We start from the raw sequence: 15,036 nt of genomic DNA on the forward strand, positions 1-15,036 counted from the left end.
CCTCTTCCGGACATACAAAAGGAGTCAAAGCAGACTGTAGCGACACCATCAATGACTCCCGAGCTTAAAGCGGCCATCAGTCGAATGAAACATCATCAAGGGACATCGGCAGTAACAGAGACTCTGAATGAAGCATCATCGGCAACGTCCTCAGCACCGAATAGGTCGATCAAAGACTACAAATTCGATTATGGGGTCTGTAAGGAATGTAGATATGCACATGTCATTTCATGCAGGCCCCGTGAGCAAGGAGTTCCAGTTGAGGACTTACAGGGGACATACCATCGAACTATTGAAAATGAAAAATAAAGCTAATAATTAGTTTTTGTAGCAGGTACTTCTCAATATTTCTCAATATATTTTTTTTGCAAAACTCAACTCCAGTGCCAGCACAAGTATTTTATACCAGTCCTGAAACACTAAAATATGTATATTCCAACTGAAGGAGCGAAAAATGGTAGATGCGCAGAGTGGAAGCAATTGAAAGATGAACGTCATATTGTGATGATATAGCTCGGTACATGGTTTTTGCTGATTGTTACTGAGTTTTTTTATTTGCTTCCTTGGTACACAGCAGAGCAGCAGCCGCCACTGCTTGCACGGCCCAAATTTCGTTTGCGACTGAACGGATGAGCAGTGCCAGTATGTTTCTGTAATATGTTTCGTCATCAACAGGAATAGAGGCAGCGTTTTCCTTCACGTTATTGGTGGCAACGTTTCTGCTTATTCCTCGAATCAAAAATGTGGAAGTATGCGAGCAAAAAGGAGTGAGTGATGTTGCAAAGCATGAGAGCCAAGCACTCTTTTCCTTGTTAAGAATCTGTACTTGATTTATTTGGCAATGCTATGAACAAAACGCTTTTTTTTACAAAAAAAAAAAATCGTGCTAGACTAAAATCAACAGTCTGAACCTGCTGATTCGGGCCAGGACGCGAGTTTTAGTTGTCGTCCTTGGTTGGCGACTTCTGATCCTTGCCTGCAGCGGCAGCGCGTGATCCCGAGTGCTGTGGCCAAATATAGTCTTGCTGGCTCCTAGTATAACCGTACTTGGCCACGAACTCCGCCACACCCTTTGGTCCTCGAGTGGCATGCGCATATGGGATGGGATCGATCTTGCCTTCGTCGATTACCTTGAGAATAGGGGTGAAGATCTTCCATGCAGCGTCAAGCTCATCATTTCTCACAAAATTGGAATGATCATCGTTCAATGCATCCAAGATCAATGACTCGTATGCATCAGGGATAACAACATCATTGAATCGGCTTGAGTAAGACAGATCCAGGTCAGAGATGATAGTCTTCATACCCAGACCCGGTTCCTTATTCATCATCTTGACGTAAACCGCCTCGCCAGGTTGAACGCGAATTACGATCTCATTGCGTGACAAACCCTTAAAAAGGCTACCAGCAACATCCTTGAATTGGATACGAACTTCGGTCTTCTGCTGATCAAGGGCCTTGCCACATTTGAGAACGAAAGGAACACCGGCCCAGCGCTCATTATTGATATAGATCGTAGCAGCAGCATAGGTAGGGGTCTTGCTGTCATTTGGAACAGCCTCATCATCAAGGTATCCGGGTTCTTTGCCATCCTCCGATGCGGTGTATTGGCCCAACAAGATATCATCCTTTTGAATAGGTGGAATGAATCGCAAAACTTTGACCTATTATTTGGAGATGATGGAATAATTTTAAAACGTTAATAAGCAATTAAAAAATTTAAAATCTGAATCATATCTTTGGAGCCAAGCCGCGGTCCTATCTCATCGCAGCCACATTCCTGTCTCATTTTTCGTCATCATTGGGTCTTTTTTTCCCCTTCCGACCTCTCATACCTTTTCATCACGGACATCCTCGGCATCGAGAGAAACTGGAGGCTCCATCGCTACAAGGGTCAAAATCTGTAGCATGTCTATTGATAAAATTGACGATAGCATGATGTTAGGCTAGTATCATATTTCCCTCAAACATTAAAGTATTTAAAACAATAGCAAAATAAAGTTGTCATTAAAATAAAAAAGATAAGGGCTACTTACGGTTCTGCATCACATCACGAATAACACCAAATCCATCAAAGTAGCCTCCACGGCCCTCAGTACCCATCTTTTCCTTGAAAGTGATTTGGATATTGTCGATGCTATGACGGTTCCAAACTGAGCCAAAAATGACGTTGGCAAAACGCAAGATCATCAAATTCTTAACCATCTCCTTACCGAGATAATGATCAATACGATAGATCTTAAAGCGGAAAAAAAAAAAAAAAAAAAAAAAAAGAATTAAAAATATTAATCTTGATGCAGATCACTCATCATGTTACCAACAAAAAGATATGTTGCAGAAAAGTAAGATGAGAAAAAAAAACACTAACCTCATCCTCAGGGTAAAGTTCGCCAAGCTCCTTGGCAAGTACGCGTGAACTCTCAAGGTCCCTGCCAAAGGGCTTCTCTACAATGAGACGAGTGGTCACATCCTTTTTATAGTTGTTTTTCTTCAAATGCTTCGCAACAGGAATGAAGACTGAAGGCGGCAGAGCCATGTAGAACAACCTCGCAGTAGCGCCAGAGTCCTTCTCAACCTCCTGAAGCCTCTTCTCAAGCTTCTGGAAACCCTCATCAGTATCGTACTGGCCATCTTGGTATGAACACAACTTTAGGAATTTCTGAAGAGTCGCCTTCTCTTCCTCGGATTTGGTCTTGATATGTTTAGTGATATGATCCTCAAACTTGGCCTGATCCATCTTGGTACGTGCATATCCAATAATATGGGTATTGGCGTTCAGATGTTTGTTCTTATAGAGACCAAACAATGCAGGGAAGGTTTTTTTCGTGGCCAGATCACCAGAAGCACCAAGCACTAATATCGAAATACGATGTAAAGAAAAATAAGTGGTTAGCATGGCGTACTGAAAACAAACGTACTCTTTTTATTCAGTAATGACATCGCATGTATTTGCGGGAACGAAGAGTTGACATACAAACGACAGTGTAGAGGTGGTTAGAGCCGCCTTTTGCGCCCTCGCTGGTTGAAGAAGACATGACGAGACTGTGGTTTGTAGTAAATGAGAAGAAAAGGTGAATGCAGGAATGAAGTAAAGAAGCAATGAATTGAATGAATGGAGAGAGAAGAAAGAGAAAAAGGAAAAAAGAAAGAGAAGGGCCTTTTCCTTTTCCAACTTCTCACGCTACAAACGTCAAACGTCAAACGTCTCATACACACGCCATCATCCATCATGCTGACACCAAAGTTCAATAGGATAATAGATAATGATAACAAATCAAAAACGCGCAAAACGCGCCCCCTCTCTTCTCTAGTATTATGCTTCTGATCACCGCCCATGTGCCAATACGAATATCCCACCATGGCTCTCCATATTGTACCCCGACTAGGCAACATTCTTTCTGCGATGAGGCGCAAAAGCTTTTTTATTTATTTTTTTTTTATTTTTTTTTGACTGCCCATATCCAATATTTAGTCACCAATAGGCCTTACTTTTTTTTTTTTTTTTTTTTTTTTTTACATTTTAATGAGTATGAATAATCTAAAAGCTTCAATACAGCAGAGTGTTATGCAACCATATTAGGTGGTAATGAGGCCGCTACAAGGACAAGTATCTCTTCTAATGGTTTCCCTGCGTTTTTAAGATCCTTGGCTACTGCTTGCCAGTACTCTCCATGCCGTGGTTCTGCAGCCTTGCATCGCATCACCAACTCTGCTTTTCTTGCCTCGTCACCGTATTCAACCTCAAATTTGTAGTGCCAGGCCCATGCATCGCCTAGATCTGAATCTGCCTTCTCTGCTCGAAGGAACCACGACCGTGCCTTCTCGACCTGTCGATCGGACCAGAAAAGACGAGCTGCTGTGATAAGGACATGGGCCGAGTTTTCTGACTTCTTCAAGGCGTCCACAATCTTGCCTTTACGCTGTGCTCTTGTCTCAAGCCAAACGGATTCTGACCACAATAAGCCTGAAGTAGGACATTCCTGAAGTGCTTTCGCCATCTGTGCCCTGCCAAAATTAGCATTGTTTCCACGTAATTCGATCCGTACGGACTCCAACCTACGTATTAGTAGAAATATAAAGTGTGTTTATAAGGATTTGTCTTTTTTATTATTATTATTATTATTTTGAAAAAATGACATGCAGCATTTTAACACGTACCATAATTCTGGGGTCTTGGGATTTAATAAGCGTGCCTTGTCTAGCAAGGATCTTGCCTTAGTCAGCATTCCAGCCTTCTCCTCCAGTCTTGATGCCAAGATCCAGAGAGGTATTGATTTCGGACAACTCTTCAAGGCCTTGAGATAATTCTCTCGAGCCTTTTGAATATCACCACGGTCAACCAAGATTTGGCCCCGAATCATCCATAGTTTGTCTGCGTTAGGGTATTTGGTCAGGCCTACGTCCAATAGCTCCAGTGCCTCATCAATCTTACCCAACTGGCGCTTTAGGACAGCAGACTTCATCCACACCTTCTGGGTATCAGCCTTCTCTCGTGCCTTAGATAAGAGAAGTTCTGCACGACCATGCTCACCGTTCTCTGCTTCTAATTTAACTGCTGCCAACCAAATTTGTTCGCTATTGGGATTCGCTTCGAAAGCAGCATCCAAGATAGCACGAGCCGCTTGCACATCGCCCTAAAAGGATATAGTTATTAAAATCTAATTTTTTTTGCCTGCTTACTCATCCAACCAGATTTAAAAAAAAAAAAAAAAAAAAAAAAAAAAACTTACCCCAATCCATTTCTCTTTGGCCCCCATAAGCCACAAGAATTCGGCTTGTGGGCAGAATTTGACAGCACGGACAAGCAATTCTTCCAAAGACTCCCTCGTGCCATGGGCCTTTTCCAACATTGCTGCACGTCGCCAAATAGACTTTTTGGAAGGGAAAGTTCTGAGAGCATGTGCATAAATCGCCCGTGCAGTGCCATATGACTGGCGCTCAATAGCATTTTGTGCATCCTCCATCCAAGTTGATTTCAAATCCGCTTCTTCAATACCCATACCCACAGTGGCGCGGACAATGGCTTGGCAAGTGTTGATAAATCCGTTCTTTTCACACTTTTCTGCTTCTTCAAGCCACTGTTCACGACTCAGTGCTGATTCCATGACCGATAGCTTTTTGATAGCATTTGCTACCAATTTCTCCACATCCTTATTGTTGGCTTCCTGCAAACAGAAAGCTGTAATCCAAATCTCGTGCGATGTTGGGATCTTGGCACGCGCCTGGTTCAAAACCTTCTGTGCATTCTCATATGTCTCCAAACGTGCTAGCGCAATCCACAACTCCACAGAAAGCGGTACTAATTCAACTGCACGCGCAAGCAAAATGCGGGCGTTATTGGGATCGTCCTCAAGTTCCACAGCAGTTTTCCAGAGCCTCACAGAATTGGGGACAAAGTCAAGTGCACGCCGAATAACCGTCTTTTTGGCCTTAACTGTTGTCTCAAGCTGTGCAGCATGAAGCCAAATCTTGACTGAGTGTGGAATCTGTTTAACTGCGTTTGCCAAAATCTTCTTTGCATTATCCGTGTTGTTGAGTCGAGCAGCCTCCAGCCATATATCTTCAGATTTCGGACATTCCGCGCACCCCTTATCTATGATTTGACGTGCATCTACCAATTTCCCAGCATGTTCTTCTAAACGAGCTGCAGCAATCCATCCTGGCGCATGTTTTGGATTAGTGGTGATGACTGACTTTAGCAAATCACGCGCTTTTTTAAGGTCACCAATTTCTGCCTCGCTCCTGATCACAACGCTATTGAGGCCTGTCAAATATCCTTTGGGATCAATCGTTGTCTTTCCAGATGCTGAATCAGCCATACGATCCAATCGCATTCCTAGAACCTGCTTATTAGCCTCTCCGATCTCTCTGAAATTTGTCATTGTTCCTGGGACAGGTGTAGTTAATCCATTTGTCTAGATGATGATAACAATAACAAAAAAAGAAAAAGAGGAGAAAAAAAAAAGGAAGAGGGGTTAAGATATGTTGAAAAATGTAGCCCTAGAGGTATGATAGCGAGTTGGACAATACGGTAAAACATTACCCGTGCATCCAACGTGGTAGCCATTTCTTCCTGTGCTCTTGGAAGGAGTGAATCAGGAGCGGGCGCAAACTTTTCTCTCAACTGTGCCTTTTTACGATTCCTTCCAGAGATATTTCCACCTTCAGGTAAGTTCTCCCATTCTTCTTCAGTAACAGCATTCAGTCCACGCTTCAATTCTGCAAACTGTGCTGTAATCTTTGGGCGTTCTTTGTTAAGCTTTTCTTCCATTTCCTTTTCTCGCGCCTCCCTATTATTACAAGCATCATTATGATTAGTAAAAGAAAGAAAAGGAAAGAAAAGGAAAAATTAAAATGAATGTCTCCACTTTTTTTTTGTGGTAAATTAAGTAGTGAATTCAACAGTTGACTGACCTTCTAGCCTTTCGGCGCTCGTCCAGTTTATCATCAATAGCTTTATAAATTAAATCAGCCTCTTCATCATCAGCTTCATATGGAGCCGTGTCAAACAATCCCGTTTCATTGTCTGGGTCCTGATAGCGATCGTCATCGTCATCCCCAGTATCAGCCCCCTTCCGTTTTGCTTGCTCCTGAAGTTTGAGGATATCCCTGTTTTAATATAAATATAAATATTTATGCAAACATAACATTAGTATCCAAATGAGTTATAGTTAATTGTCGGTGATCTCAAACACGCCTGATCAGTAACCAGGCAATATTCTATATGGCCATCCTAGACTTACGCCTCAGTAGGACCCTCGCGAGCAGGACCAATATCGGACCGAGTGGTGAATCCAGTTGCACTGTTTTATAAAAAAAAAAAAAATAAAAATAAAAAAAAAAAAAAGTGAGTTAGCGAGAGAGTGAGAAAAAAATAATGGAAGCCCATGGAAAAACAATCATTAATTCCTGTTCTTTTCGTTCCTGACATGACTCATTACCCTCGTCCAAGACCAGCAATATAACCTGGGGGCGCTGGCTTCCCCATAAAGTCTTTAGTCGCCCCAAACATGGTCGCTTAATAAAAAGAGAGAGAAGGAGATAGAGGAGGAGAGGAGAGGAATGAAACGTGCAGAAGTAGCAAAAGGTTGAGAAACTCAAAGTTGATCATTTCAGAAATACAGGAGTGATACAATATGTCACATGACTACCCCCAAGCAATTCGCTGCGCCTCTTAATGTTACGTTTTGAGCGTTACAGGCGTAAAGCGTTATTAGCTGCGCCCAATCTTAGGTATCACTCTTTCTCTCCATATAATATCGCTTTGCAACTTCCCTTATTTATTCTTCCCTAAAACTTTTTTCCATAGCAATTGTCATCATGTTGAACCAAGCAATAGGTATGTACAAAGTAAAAAAAACAAAATAAAATATATATCAAGGAAATCGTAAGATGTGGAGCAGATCAGCGAAAGACAGAGCATGTGGCCCAACGAAACAAGGTGGAGCACCGGAGAGGCCGGGTAAGGCTTGCTAGATGTCTGATCGGCACATTGTCGAAAAAATATCGATGATTGCCACTCGCAATGAATGCCAATCAGCTATCAGTTAAAGCTTGTAAGGGATACAGAAGGCTTCAACAATGAGATCGCATCATTTAACAGGCAGTATTGAGTAGCTTTTATCTTAAAGTTCATAGTATTGAAGGGATGGTCCCCATCCCTTTTATTCCCAGTGATAATAGATAAATTATGAATATGCAGCTCACCAAAAGATTGCTTCGATACTCAATGTCCTCATTTTGGCGCCAGTAATTATAGCAGCACAGTATTGCTACATAATATAAGTACATACATGGGATATGTCTTTGATATACAAATATCAGGAGCAAGGATAATAGCCAACGTCGCGAGATGATACTTTATATCGAGAGCGTACACAATTGAGCCTTACTTACCGACTCATCCTTGGCCATTAAGCCTTTTCAAAAGCACTGTCGCACGACTGGCTCTGCCTGTAGCCAGACGCTATCCAGTAACTTCATAGGTAAAGAAATAAAGAAAAGAGGAAAGAAGGATATATATATAAACAAAACAGGTGATGTCTTGCCACGAATGCGCACATTATATAAAGCCATGGCATGAGTATGCTCGTGAAAAACATCCTCTCAAAACTCCATCTGTTTATTGATTGGAATAGAGTTAGTTATAGGCAGCCCCTTCTAAAAAAAGACTGGTTTAGGGTCCGGAAGGGGTAAATCCACATCACTACGTCGTACAGTATAACGACGTTAATACTGTGTAAATATATATATATATATATACATATACTATTGAACTGACAGAGTGCTCTACTGCCAATCTTAATGATTAATTGTGTCATACTCATCAACTAAACAAGTATATAAGTCCTTCGACTCCGACATTATATACAATATGGAACTTGTTGAAGACCAGATCTTTTTTTGTAAATTGAGTAATTTTAACTTTGGATCCAAGCTTATAATCATAAGAGCGGTATCAATGATGAGGTCTTTGATCTGTTCGTCAGTATTGATAATAGCCTGCCTACCTCGGATTGTCAAGCCTCTCTTTAATTTTTTTTTTTTATTTTCATTGAATCAATGCTTGCCTATTGAATCCTTTTGAAGAAAATTGGTCCATTTCTAGATCAGAGATTACGTCCGATCCTGGATATTAACCTAATCCAGTTCAGTGCTGCTACACTCGTTCCATTTGCTCGTATCAGTCAAGCTAGAGTGCAAATAGAGCTATGTACATGTACCATATTTCTGACTAGAAATGGGTAAGGACCACGATCGGAAAAAAAAAGTGTATTGGTTTTTTTTAACCTCCACAAGGTTGCCGAGAGCTTTCTCTTCCCTACTTTACCAAATGACTCAACTACGGGATAGAGAAGGGGCAAGGGGCTACAAGATACATTACATCTTTCAGGGAGCAAATATTCCAGATCTAGATAGGTTTCTATATTATATCTTTCTATTTTCTCTTTTTTTACATCTTTATTTTTGCTTTAGAGACGCGTGTAAAGACTAGAGATATTTTTGATTTTTGATCAAGATTTTTTATTTTTTCCTCTTTTTTGATGGGCTGAGTAGCGTCCATTCAAAATATCTAAAGACAGATCATGATGTATACAAAGTTAAGAGTACACATGTAAGGTATTCATCTAAGAAAAGATCCAAAAGTCCATGGGCTTTTTTTTCTCCATTTGTTTTTTTAAACTACAAGTAAACAACAAATGGTGAGTTGATTTGGGTGGCTGATTTTCCTTACATTCCACATCCAAAAGATCTTTTTTTTTTTTTTTGCTTGATTTATTGGGCGTCCTGTCACGACTCACGAGATCTTTTATTTGCACTACAAGATCTTACCCTGCATAACCGAAACTGTGCATTAAAGATGGCTCTCTTCTCACTAGAGACCTTGACTGTTTGAACAAAGAATAACTTTGGGTTAATTTTAGAGATCCTCAAGAGAAGGAGAAAAAAAGGGGGGAAACCCACCAAACCGTTGTTTAAAGATTTATTTTTGTCTTTTTTAAAGCCCATGGAAGCTGACCACGAGGTGTTACAAAGAGCATATAATTAAGTTTGTGTAATCTTCAGGATTACACAAAAGAACTGGGAATGAGGTATGGGCAGAGGGAGGCTACGGGAAATACTCTTACTATGCCGCCCTGGCGTTTAAAGATCTGGGACCTGTCCCGAAATGTTTTCAAAAAAAAGCTGTTCTTTGTTTACATTCTTCACGTACTCTCCTACTTCTTCATGCCCATATTATATACAAAGGATGCTTCACTTGCTGTGAAGCCTGGGCTACAAATCTATAGTTTTATGCATTCAGTTATTTCGCGTAAAGGCTCATAGACAATACTTCCCCCAACCTCATGCATCTTTCATTCATTGCTCTCTCTCTCTATTGGTTGTACACAAGGTAAGAAGCACAGTAGCTGAATATAGTCTCCCTTGATCAAGCTTTTTTTTTTTTTTTTTTTTTTTCATGTGCAGGATGTCCGAGTTCAGGCAAGACACACCCTTTGTGAGCAAAAGTATAATCACTGGAGGCGAAGTCCACTGTTTATTGTCAGCATTTGAGCTCAGGAAGATGACATGGTCCCACCCAGACCTACATTTATGGATTAAGGACCACTCCACTGAAAAAGGTTTTTATTGTACAAATATATATATTATATTTACTGGGCGCTGGCTATTGCCAAATGCTGTGCTGTGGTGTCGTAACGTTGATCACCGGTGTTTATATTTTTATTAGCAACTGTTGACACTAGAAAGATTACAGGAGCACAAGAAAATGGGCTAGTCGACAAAGAGGAAAGCCCCAGCCTTTGCATTATTATCATTGGTATTGGTCCAAAAACAAAAAAGTATAAATGGAGATGTGGATTAACATGCAGGAACGCTTTCTTGAGCAAAATAACTAAGGCCTTTTTTCTTGTCTTTCCCTCCTTTCCTGTTGTATCTTTCTCTCATTGCCTCTTTCCTTCTCCCTCTCTCTATCTCTATCTCTATCCCTATCTCTATCTCTCTCTACCAATCGACCACTTCCCCCATCCTGATCCTCCCAGAAGAACCCTGATTCCTGTCTATTCCTGTCCATTATCCTACTCGGTCATACACCTTACCTCTTGCATCTAATCCACATTTTTACCGCAACGCGCATATTTCTGCGCCTCATCCCACCGTCCTCCCTCCCTTTTTTTAGCAACACATCACGCATCATTGTTATTACCCCACATAGGCCTTAAGATCTCAATAATTGTCGGCATTATCATCATTCCGAACAACCACTAATAATTTTTCGACTTCGACGTCTTCTCCACTCACCTTCCCCTTCAACTTGGAGCTAAAACAAGCCAATACTTCTTCCTCTCAGTGTCTTCTTGATTCAAGAACAACCCTTTTTTTTTTTTTTTTTATCATTGGTATCTAAAGACAGCGAAGGACTAAAGTTTTATCAGAAGGAGTCATATCACACCTTTACTCATAGGTGAGAATCATGAACTTTATAGCTATCCTTGGCTTTTTTTTTTAACCTTTCCCTCCTTGCACGTTAAATTCTTTTTGAGTTCATTCTGTTGTTTGACAAAGGGGTAACGGAAGCGACCGTTACAAAGATGAACGATCAAAGAAAATAACAACAGTAACAAAGAGCACAACGGAGGAATACAAAATCAAAACAGATGAATGACTTTGACCACGGATGACATCCGTCTCCCGTCAGCATAAACATTATGAACAAACAACGAATAAGACATATTGTGAATTGTGGTGCATGTGTATATGAATGTTGTGGGTGAAATGTGGATGTTTTTCTTTTTTTTCCCATCCCATCTTCCCATTAAAAACCCGTGTCCCACTCGTCCATTCATTCCACAACATACCGCCCTGCTCTTTTTTTTTTTTTTTTTTTTTTTTTTTTCCCTCTTCACTTCTCCCATCCCACATCATTGCCACAACCTTTTCCTGTGTGTTGCGATCTGGCTCTTTGTTGAAAACCAAGAGTGGCGAGGACAGACAATGGGTGGCAGTTCCGCCTTGCTCCCTGTTTGTGTCTTTAAAGACTCATCCTGTGTTGTCATTGGTTGGTGAATGTGGCATCAAACAACCGCAAAGATGTTGCCAAAGCGCGTTCTTTTCCTCCCAACTGTGTGAATTGCATCTACTTTGTGCCGTGTCATCTTTTTTGTGCCTGTCTTTGTGTCCTTGTATCTATCATCTTTTCTTCCTCCCTTTTTTTTTTATTTCTTCTCCACAATCCATCTCATTCCTCCGCTTGGCGTAGCACTTCTTTCTCATATTGAACTCAACCCTGTTTGTCATAGTGCGTGGACGTTTGTTCTCACTACCTCACAACAACAGGTAAAAAACATATTAATACATCTTTTTCCCATGTTTCATTGGTCAACCTTTTTCATTTGGCACAGCTTACGGCAAGGATGATTGGCGAAGATCTAATACCTCATCATACGCGTATTGGAATCAAAACGCGAAAACTAGATGAAAGGTATTCCTCTCTCCTCTCCTGGTGCGCGCATAAATGATGTATTTGAACAACAGTTTTGAGCATATTATTCAGCGAATTACTCCTATTTTTGCGCGTGCAAGAAACTATTGGTCTGCTTCTCGTTTCGTGTTGAATGGATGAATGAAAAATCAGCCCTTTCCCAATGTGTCACCCCCTTACTCCTTTACACTACATTTCACCTGAAAAAAAAAAAAAAAAAAAAAAAAAAAAAGATTGTGCGTGTATGTGTATAAGTGCTAGAGAATGGAAGTGAGGGAGATCCTGGCTGAATGTGTCAGCAATTGTTACTCATTGTTGTAAATAAGCTCTTTCTCCCTTTCTCATCGTCTCATCCTTTTTTTTTTTTTTTTTTTTTTTTTTTTCTTCTCATCCTCACATTCTATTCTTGACTTTTTTCTTTCATTCATTCTTTCTGCAAAACAACTTTTTTCTTTTTTTTATTTTATTTTTCTATTTTACATCAAGTAGTACCACCATCACGCACAACGCCACTTATCTTTACTTTTTCTTTGTCACACCAATTGATTCTTAAACAGGTCCAAATGTCAAGTACCAGGAACAGGAACCATTTGCATGCAACCATGCCATTAGCGCGTGTTCATTGTGTTCGCGTACGACAGATGATGGGACGCAAACATCAGCTGTGGCGGCGAGGGCATTACTCTTCATCTCATGAACACTTCTCCACTTCAGACAACCAGGATATGAACCACCAAGCAAAGATAAACATGGATGAAGCTTCTTTTTCCTCCTCTTCTTGGATGTCAACATCCTCATCGATGACTCGCCACATCGACTCTAGCAGAAGTGGCTTTTGTTCAGTCGCAACCAAGGGATCACTCCATAGGCGCCGTCGAAATAACTTTGGCTCTTCTGGACAATACGACAAAGATGACATTGATTGTTCACAGGTCATAACAGCATCACCAATGGGGACTGCCTCATCAGGTTCAATCAACGATTATACTTATAGTTCTTACCAGCAATATGGTGAAGATACTTTCAGCGGCAATGGCAATATTATGTCTCCCATTCTACCTGTGGCTATATCACCGATCGATGTAGACAGCAATATTGTCTCGTCATTCACACCACTCTGCAGCACATATGAAATGATGGAAGATACTCGTTACAGTCTATCATCACGATTATTTTCGCACACGGGCGCAAGAACTCATAGTAGCAGTGGTGCAGGCTCTGGTGCAGGCGGAGGAAGCGATGGCTCGGGGTCTGCTCCTGCAGACATGAACCCAGGAGAAGGAGATGCGGGAAATGGAGACCAGCCAAGTGATTATACTTTCCGGCGTCGAAATGCTATTGTGGAAGGCTCAGAGGATGCACCAAAGGCAGAAGATTTCACCAGCTCTTCACCCAAATGATGAGTTTCACCATCCTTTCATCGGCTTTTTATCGGCTTTTTATCGGCTTTTTTTTTTTTTTTTTTTTTTTTTGATCTTCCCCAGGTTTTATTTTTATTTTATACAAATACGTCCCTCTATTAATGTAGTATCGCTTGGTGTTTTTTCAATGATTACCCCTTCCTATCAGCCTCATTTAATTAATAACGACCCCTTCCTACCTCATAACTGCGTTTTCTACCGATACTGTTTTTTGTATTAGCAAGAAATTGTATCGCGGAAGTTTAATCATGATTTGACTTAAGCTCAAGCTCATGAGGCTCTCGATCTATTGCCGATCATTTTCTTGTGGTATCATCGAATTACTTGGTCCGCTCCCAGATGACAGTATGAGGAAAAAAAAAGTCTTCCCCTTTTCCAACATTCAATATCCTGCATATACCCCCTCCTTTCCCCTGCCCACTCCCATTTCCTCTTCCAACTCTACTTTTTTTTCTATTTCCTTCACTTCTTCTTCTTTCTCTTCCTCTTCTCCTTTTTTTTTTTTTTTTTTTATATTTACTTTTATGCGACATTTGCTGTACTTACAAAACCTTTCCTTTTGCTGCTTTCTTTTTCTTTAATTTTTTTTTCTTCGCGTGTTCTTTTATTTTTGCTATCGCTTTGTTTGTTTGTTTGTTTTTTTTTTTTTTTTTTTTTTTGCTTTGCCGATGATTCGTGATGTTCCCTGTTACTTCTCTATTTCTCAAGTACATACATGTGTTGTTTATCCTTTCTTTCTTTTTTTTGTTGTGTTAGTTTCTTTCTTCACGTTTTCGTAAGCTCTAATAAACCAAAGTTGTTACTAATTTTTTTTTTATTTTTTATTTATTTTTATTTTTTAATTCATCTACAAATGGAAGTTTACCATTGATGCTCTATGCTGTGTACAATAATACGTTTAATAAAACGAGCCACAAGACCGAAACGAGACCACGGTCGGCTCTTGCCTTGTTTGGCTGGTAGAAAGAAAACAGTAAACTATAATTTTACACAGAAACAGGAGCAGTTGTTGCATATTTCACAGAACGCTTATTGTATGAGGTTAAGGAAAATTAAAATTCATGTATTTATGGACGTATATCTTATAGCTCTTCTGAACATGCAGTTCCCTAGAAAACACTTACCATGGATACACTCTATCAATGTTACTCGTACACAGACTTGTAGTTATACATTGATATGCTCTGGTGAATCTGATGAATATGATAAAAACTTTAAAGCAAATGATTAAATCCTTGTCATCAAAAGAAAAAAGTTTCCTTTATTTATCAGAGGATGGATTCAGTATCGCTTTTTGCTTCAATAGCTCCAGTACTTTTGCGTTAAAGCAGGATATCCGTTGGCTCTCAGGTCCCGGCATCAATGAAGAAGATAGGAGGGACGTTATTAATTGTGTTTATTGCTCGGAGTGAAAGCTATTCAATCGCTCCCTCTTCTTGCTGGGTAGTGCCTTGTTGATGATCTTGTACAGCACCTTGTGGATGGAGGGAGAGCGAGAGCGGGAGAGAGAGGGGTGGTTTCGCGTTGTTTGTGTGAATTTGATAGTCAACATCAATCTACAAAACATATAAATGCAAGATATGAAAACAACATTCATCCTCCCTTCACATAAGAGACTCACCCCCACCTCTA

The 15,036-nt window shown here is 40.4% G+C and overlaps 3 protein-coding genes across 3 annotated transcripts; 1 reads left to right on the forward strand and 2 right to left on the reverse strand.

The window, feature by feature from the left end:
• Positions 1-807: 807 nt before the first annotated feature.
• On the reverse strand, positions 808-3,189 carry BCR41DRAFT_424460 (glucose-6-phosphate dehydrogenase). Its single transcript, XM_022030432.1, has 5 exons — positions 2,975-3,189; positions 2,369-2,853; positions 2,037-2,238; positions 1,836-1,912; positions 808-1,664 (listed from the first exon to the last, which is right to left on the reverse strand). The coding sequence occupies exons 1-5, from the start codon at positions 3,033-3,035 to the stop codon at positions 939-941; spliced, it is 1,551 nt and encodes a 516-aa protein (XP_021878418.1). The 5' UTR covers positions 3,036-3,189; the 3' UTR covers positions 808-938.
• Positions 3,190-3,531: 342 nt separating this feature from the next.
• BCR41DRAFT_326017 (PRP1 splicing factor, N-terminal-domain-containing protein) lies at positions 3,532-7,078 on the reverse strand. Its single transcript, XM_022021604.1, has 7 exons — positions 6,942-7,078; positions 6,744-6,803; positions 6,415-6,609; positions 6,044-6,290; positions 4,731-5,915; positions 4,159-4,634; positions 3,532-4,056 (listed from the first exon to the last, which is right to left on the reverse strand). The coding sequence occupies exons 1-7, from the start codon at positions 7,010-7,012 to the stop codon at positions 3,564-3,566; spliced, it is 2,727 nt and encodes a 908-aa protein (XP_021878419.1). The 5' UTR covers positions 7,013-7,078; the 3' UTR covers positions 3,532-3,563.
• Positions 7,079-12,538: 5,460 nt separating this feature from the next.
• BCR41DRAFT_359296 (hypothetical protein) lies at positions 12,539-13,426 on the forward strand. Its single transcript, XM_022025190.1, has one exon. The coding sequence runs from the start codon at positions 12,547-12,549 to the stop codon at positions 13,381-13,383; it is 837 nt and encodes a 278-aa protein (XP_021878420.1). The 5' UTR covers positions 12,539-12,546; the 3' UTR covers positions 13,384-13,426.
• The last annotated feature ends 1,610 nt before the right edge of the window (positions 13,427-15,036 follow it).

This window comes from Lobosporangium transversale (assembly GCF_002105155.1).
Source record: "Lobosporangium transversale strain NRRL 3116 chromosome Unknown BCR41scaffold_37, whole genome shotgun sequence".
Taxonomy (NCBI): Eukaryota; Fungi; Mortierellomycota; class Mortierellomycetes; order Mortierellales; family Mortierellaceae; genus Lobosporangium; species Lobosporangium transversale.